This window comes from Lactuca sativa, chromosome 1, assembly GCF_002870075.4.
Source record: "Lactuca sativa cultivar Salinas chromosome 1, Lsat_Salinas_v11, whole genome shotgun sequence".
In the NCBI taxonomy this organism is placed as follows: Eukaryota; Viridiplantae; Streptophyta; class Magnoliopsida; order Asterales; family Asteraceae; genus Lactuca; species Lactuca sativa.
The window spans coordinates 76030431-76037185 of record NC_056623.2 but is presented as its reverse complement, the minus strand read 5'-3'; the positions used below and the strand labels follow the sequence as shown (position 1 = coordinate 76037185).

Sequence of the window (6755 nt, the reverse complement as noted above, 5' to 3'; positions counted from 1 at the left end):
TATTGTTTATGATTTTGGTGTTTTGAGAGGGGACTCGGCGAGTCGGAGCTCAGACTCGCCGAGTAGGGACGCGATTCTGGACGCGGGATTCGCCTGGACTCGGCGAGTCCGCGCTGTTTAATGAAACCCTAATTTCTCGGGTTTGGGACCTATTTAAAGGGCCTTATGGCCGTTATTTGTACCCAGCAGTCCATAGAGAGAAACCCTAGAGTGCTTTAGCGATTTGAGAGAGAGAAAGGAAGCATTCTTGACCCTTGTGTGTTGTTTAGCAAAGAAGAGGGAGGTTCTAGCCAAGAGGAAGCAGAGGAGGTTGCTATTCTGTGGATTTGAAGCTTAGATCATCGATCTAAAGGTATGATTTCGGCTCATCTTCTGTTTTGTGAAGTATATTTGGATTTAGGGTTTCTTGTGGCCTTTGTTGGGTTGATTTGATGGCCAAATAGTCCCTTGCTAGTGATGAGGCTTTGGATCTGGATCCATAGAGGTCCAGAGAGCCTCATTCATCAAGCTTTATGAAGAACAATGGAGGTTATAACCTTGAGTTGTGATATTTGTTGATGATTCTTCATATATGGACATATAGAGGTTGTATGTACACCAAGTTTGGGGCTTTACGTGGTGAAGCAGTCTAGGAAGGCCAGATCTATGAATTGATGGAACAGATCTGACCTTAGAAGCGAGTTTGAGTGATTGCATGGCATGGACTCGCCGAGTCCGATGAGCAGACTCGGCGAGTAGCTTGAAGATTGCCTTGGATCAGCCAGTGAGTGGTCCAGTCGAGTCATGGGTTGACTCAGTGAGTCAGGGCGAGTTAGGGAAGGGTGGTCAAGTGGACTGAGTCGAGCTGGGACTCGCCGAGTTGTTCTTGAGACTCGGCGAGTTGAGTCGGGGTGGCCCCGCGATTCTTCCAGGTGGAACTCGTCGATTCAGGGGGAGTACTCGACGTGTAAGAAGGGAATCCTAGAGAGTTGGTGAAAACGTCTAGACTCGCCGAGTTGCCCTTGTGCACTCGCCGAGTCCGGTCAAAGTTGACCGTTGACCGTTGACCAGAGTTGACCTGTGTTGACTTCTTAGGGATAGTCAACCTTAGAGATAAAAAGTGTTAATTAGAGACATATGTTGTTATAGGAGGATTATAGCTCGGAGGATCGGGCACGAGGGATTTCAGGATTTGTGAGTCATCGAGATACGCGAGGTGAGTCTTCTCACTATACTTTACCTTGAGTAGGTAACCAGAGTTATGTGACAGAGTATTGTATGTTATGTATGCTATATGTTGTACTGCATTATTTCTATGTGATTATGCTGTGCATGTTTACAGAGTTGGAACCGGAAGGTTCCTAGAGTTAGAACCTGAGGGTTCACAGAGTTTGGGTGCACGGACCCATAGAGTTATAGCCTCGAGTGGCTAATATGTGTTTTATGTGTGGTATTTTGGGGAACTCACTAAGCTTTGTGCTTACAGTGTTAGTGTTGTTGTTTCAGGTACTAGCGATAACCGTGAGAAGGCGCCGGCTTGATCCGTACACACGCATGGGATTTTGTTATATTTGTGATCTTGGGATTTTGTATAATGTGAATTGAGATTTAAACTTGATGTTTTTATGAAAAGTTAATGGGAAATGTTTTTATAAATTGTGAAAATTATTTTGAAATTTACGGTGTTACACACGTAACAAAAACAAACAGCAGGGACCTTCCGAGTTAAAAAAATAAGTTATGTACTTTATCAAGTAATTAGTACATTTAGTCATACATTTACACAATAATTTTAAATTATATATAAACCTGTCTATCTCTTTCTCTTTATATATATATATATATATATATATATATATATATATATATATATATATATATATATATATATATATATATATATATATATAAACCGTATTTTTAGTTGCCAAAACATGATGATAAAGGCATTGGATAATATTAGGGTTTTTTTTTTTGAACGACAATCACAAAAATATATTAGCACTAAAATAAAAAGGACTAAAACCAGGAGCTCAAGTCACATACAAGAAAATATCGAAGTAGGAGACGGAGACATACACCAAACATACCAGTTTATAATTTTTAAATTTTAGACCATTAGGTATGGGTCCGTTGTGGTGGTGTTATAACAAGAAACAACAAGAAAAGGGGATGGTGTTCATGGTGTTATAACACTATGTTAAAAGGAGAGAGATACAGAGAGATAATTTGGCAACCAATAGAAAAGCTCGTTTCTTCTTGTCATTGAGACAACAAAAAGCACCACAACAAGATGCAACAAAAAGAGGGGGCGGTGCTCTCTCCTGTCACGACGCCATTGAAGGTGCCACCTCAGCACAACGAGCACGCCACAATGCCCATACCGTCTGCTCTTATGTAGTATTTAGTGGGTCAATGAGATGGTTATGTTTTCAATTTCTTTACAAGTGTTAGTTGATCTCTCTAGTGAGTGCGTGTTTTAGGGTTTAATTGTGTTATTCCATTGACCTTTTGTAATTTAACTATTTGTTTTCTAGGATTTTGATTTTTTAACTTTTATAAATGTGTAAACATATATATTATAAACAATAATAATATGAATTCAAACAAACAAGTGAATGAAAAATCATATCCTTACTCAAACCTTTTTTTAACTATAATATATGCGACTCTTGGATGTACAACTAATCAAATAAAATTTATATCATATTGTTCTTCGTTAATCAATCTTTGTTTGAGTCCAAAGCAACTCGTGGATGTTAAAACATTGACGAATTATAATATTTAAATCATGGACTGAGATGCATGGTTTAGTATTTGCGAGAACTAAAATATTAATTCCTTATAAATTGCATGTTTTCTTTACGCAAGTTACTCTTCATATTAAACACATAGAACAATAGTAAGAGAGGAAGGCAAAGCACCACAATCCGGTATCGACTATGGAACGACATACTCATATGTAGTACTGAAACAAAATTGAATCGAGATATTAACGGACTATACCAACGATTGAAAGAATTCCAACAATCATATGTTAATCAAACAAATGCCTAATGAAATAATCTACAAACCCTTAAATAGATAGAAAATATTTTTTTTTAACCGACAAATCTAATCTACTCTCTAACAAATATCACCTAATTCTACCTATGTCCACGACGGGACTTGAACCATCGATCTCAAAGAGGACAGACACCACCTGATACCGTTGGGTAGAATTCCTTAAATAACTGCATGATTTTCTACATACTTAATATTATGACTTGTCATATTTAATGAAATTAATAAATTTTTATTACTCATGTCAATATTTAAAAATGATAGGAGGATGAATAGAAAAATAATTAGAAAACTATTTAATTTTTCATATCTTGAATGTTCATCGGGAAAGACGAAGCGTGTCGCGAATATTTGTCGGTGATGCTTGGTGTCTAGAAAAAGCAAAACCGCTAGTTCGTTGTTCCAAATACACAATAATATATATGATTTGCTTGGGGCTTATAACAACACACTTATATTTTGATAAATAATATTTTATCAAAATATGCTTAAAATGGGACAATATAAGGGGTGATAATCATCCTCGACACAATCTGAACCCGATATTTTTGGGTTAAATTTTTCTGACCCGCAATCCGCTAACCCATTTATTGTACAAGTCATGTTCGGGTTTACAAATAATTATGTTGGTCGACTTATTAGCCTGTTTATTTTATTATATTAAAAAATTAAAAATATATCTATTTATTAAATAAAAAAGAAAATAACAGATATTTAAAATTCTTTATGTGAACTACGAACCCATATAAATCAGACCCATATAAATCAGACGAATTATACAACACAACTCAAATATGTCATTTGAAAAATTAACAACTAAGATCATTTTTACTAAATAACTTTTTTTAGAACGCATAGTAAGATAGGACAATACAAACTTACAAGTTACAACCAATATGTCATTTGAAACTAAGATCATTTTTAGTAATTAACAACTAAGATATTTTAGTAAATAACTTTTTTTTAGAACACAAGATAGGACAATACAAACTTACAAGTTACATCCACCTTAGGGCCTAGGGCAAGCCCTACAATGTAGTATTAAATATCCTTTTAGGGTTGGGAGTTGGGACCCAAAAGCTTGGCCCATTTCTAGTTTTGGTAAGTGGTAACTAGGAATTTCCGGTAAACCAGAGGATTGTCCGATCACACCAATCGAGTACATGTTACTTTTGTCATATCTAAAAGTCCAACACTATTAATTATATAATTCAAATATTTAAAATATATGATATTTATTTAAAAGAAAGGGAAAATGAGTTGCAACAATAATAAAAAGTGAAAAAAAAAAGGATGGATCCCCCCATTTTCAGCCGACTTGAATTTTTGCCAGACTTGGTTGGAGGGTGAGAAGGCAAAGACAGTGAGATTCGGAGAGAAAAAGAAAGAGAGAGAGAAAATTGGAGAATGAAAGAAGTTGCATTGCATCAACAACAATCTGTTTTGTTTCCCCTTTTCGCTCTTTGATTCTTTCCTTCATTGTTGGACATTGAAATTTGATTGAAAATTTCAACTGGGTTTCTTTCGATTTCTCCATTTTTTCCTCCAATTTCAAAAGGGTTTATGTTTATTTCAGATTCTGAACCCTCGTTGACGAAAATTCAAAAGTATTATCGTCAATGTAAACCATCGATGGAGGTTTTTTAATCTTCTTCGGTTCTTGGGGTTGAACTTTCTTCAATCTTTGACCCCTCGAGATCGATTTCAACATGAAGTAACGCTACATGTTATTTCCCAGAACCTGTTCAACGAAATGGCTGAAAGAAATACAGGTTCTTCTTCGTCTTCAACTGGGTTTCTATCAATGAAATCATTATTCGGTTTGTTGTCAATTGCATTAATGGTGTTCGTGTTATCATGGTTCTTACTCTTAACCTCCGACGGCCGATCTCGACTCATCGATCACAATCTATTACCCCATTCAAGGCAACATTCCACCATCGACAATCCCAATCCCACCCCAAATTCTCCGACCCACAATGCACAATCAATCCATCATCAACAACCAGAAATTCTTAGAGTCTTCATGTACGATTTACCACCAGAATTCCATTTCGAGATCCTGTACTGGAAACCAGAGGGTAAGAATACATGGCCGGATCTCCGTTCAAGAGTGCCGGAGTACCCCGGCGGATTAAACCTGCAACATAGCGTAGCGTACTGGCTCACTCTAGACCTTTTATCCTCAAACACTCAAACCGCCATTAGAGTTTATAACTCGAGTGAAGCTGACGTCATCTTCGTCCCCTTCTTCTCTTCCGTATGCTTCAATCGATTTTCTAGGTTAAACCCTCATCAAAAAACCAACAGGAACAAAGAACTACAACAGAAGTTAGTCAAATACCTAACGGGTCAACCCGAATGGAAAAGATCCGGCGGCATAGACCACATTATTGTCGCTCATCATCCCAACAGCTTACTCGATGCGAGATATCAGCTATGGCCCGCCATGTTTATCCTTTCAGATTTCGGAAGGTATCCACCAACTATTGCAAACATCGATAAAGATCTAATCGCACCTTACAAACACATCATCAAAAGCTACACCAACGATTCATCAACTTTCGATACCCGACCCATTTTACTGTTCTTCCAAGGCGCCATTTACAGAAAAGACGGAGGTTTCATCCGTCAAGAAATCTTCTACCTTTTACAGAAAGAAAAAGACGTTCATTTCAAATTCGGGAGTGTTCAAAAGCAAGGGGTTCCTTCTGCTACAAAAGGAATGCGATCTTCAAAATTCTGTTTAAACATCGCAGGTGACACCCCGTCTTCTAACCGATTGTTTGACGCCATTGTTAGCCACTGTGTTCCTGTGATTATTAGCGATGAAATTGAACTACCATTTGAAGATGTTCTTGATTACTCGGAGTTTTGTGTTTTTGTGAAGACGTCTGATGCTATAAAAGAGGGGTTTTTGATCAATTTTATTAGAAGTATTGGGAGAGATGAGTGGACTCGAAAATGGAAGAAGCTTCAAGAAGTCAAACATTATTTTGACTATCGGTATCCTTCTGTGAAAGGTGATGCAGTGCAGATGATATGGAGAGGGGTTTTGAAGAAAGTTCCGGTTATAAAGAGGCGGTTACATGTTGCAAACCGGTTTTCAAGATTTGGAAAACCGGACCGGAAGTTTTTCCAATTGCCTAGAAATTTAACAGTTTGAAAGAAGACGTTGGAGTTAGAAGATAGAATTGTTAGAATATAAGGAATACAAATAGAATTTGTAGATGGAAAAGTGTTTAGGAATTCATGAATCGTTCACAGTTTTGTAATTTGATATGATGTTTAGCTTATGGGGGTTGTTAGTTTGCATGATAATAATCCTTTATTTAAAACAAAAACTGATAGAATGAGTTTGGTATGGAACGCTTGAGAGCTTTTAGTTAGCTTTTGATAAAATGCTCGATCGTAAGCAAAAAATTTCATTTGTCAATGCATGTTTTTAGTTTTTAGTTTATAACCAAACGTTCCAAAATCTAAAAGCTATTTTCTGTAATGTTTAAGAAAAAATTTCTTAAACTTTTTAATCAATTTCCATAATTATCCTTCTGTTTATTATGTTTCACATATAACTTTTAAACTCTTGCTCCTATTTTTGTAATTTTACATTTCAAAACCTTCCGGCTAAAACATTCATATAATAAAGACAATAAATTAGTTTTGTAAAATACTCACTTAATCCAAAACTATTCAAGTTGATTTTTAGAGCT

General features: G+C 36.4%; 1 protein-coding gene across 1 annotated transcript; it reads left to right on the top strand.

Moving 5' to 3' along the window:
* The first annotated feature begins 4340 nt into the window (after positions 1-4340).
* On the top strand, positions 4341-6431 carry LOC111886117 (probable arabinosyltransferase ARAD1). The gene has a single exon (XM_023882353.3). It carries the CDS (start codon positions 4796-4798, stop codon positions 6206-6208), a length of 1413 nt encoding a protein of 470 aa, XP_023738121.1. The 5' UTR covers positions 4341-4795; the 3' UTR covers positions 6209-6431.
* Positions 6432-6755: the final 324 nt, after the last annotated feature.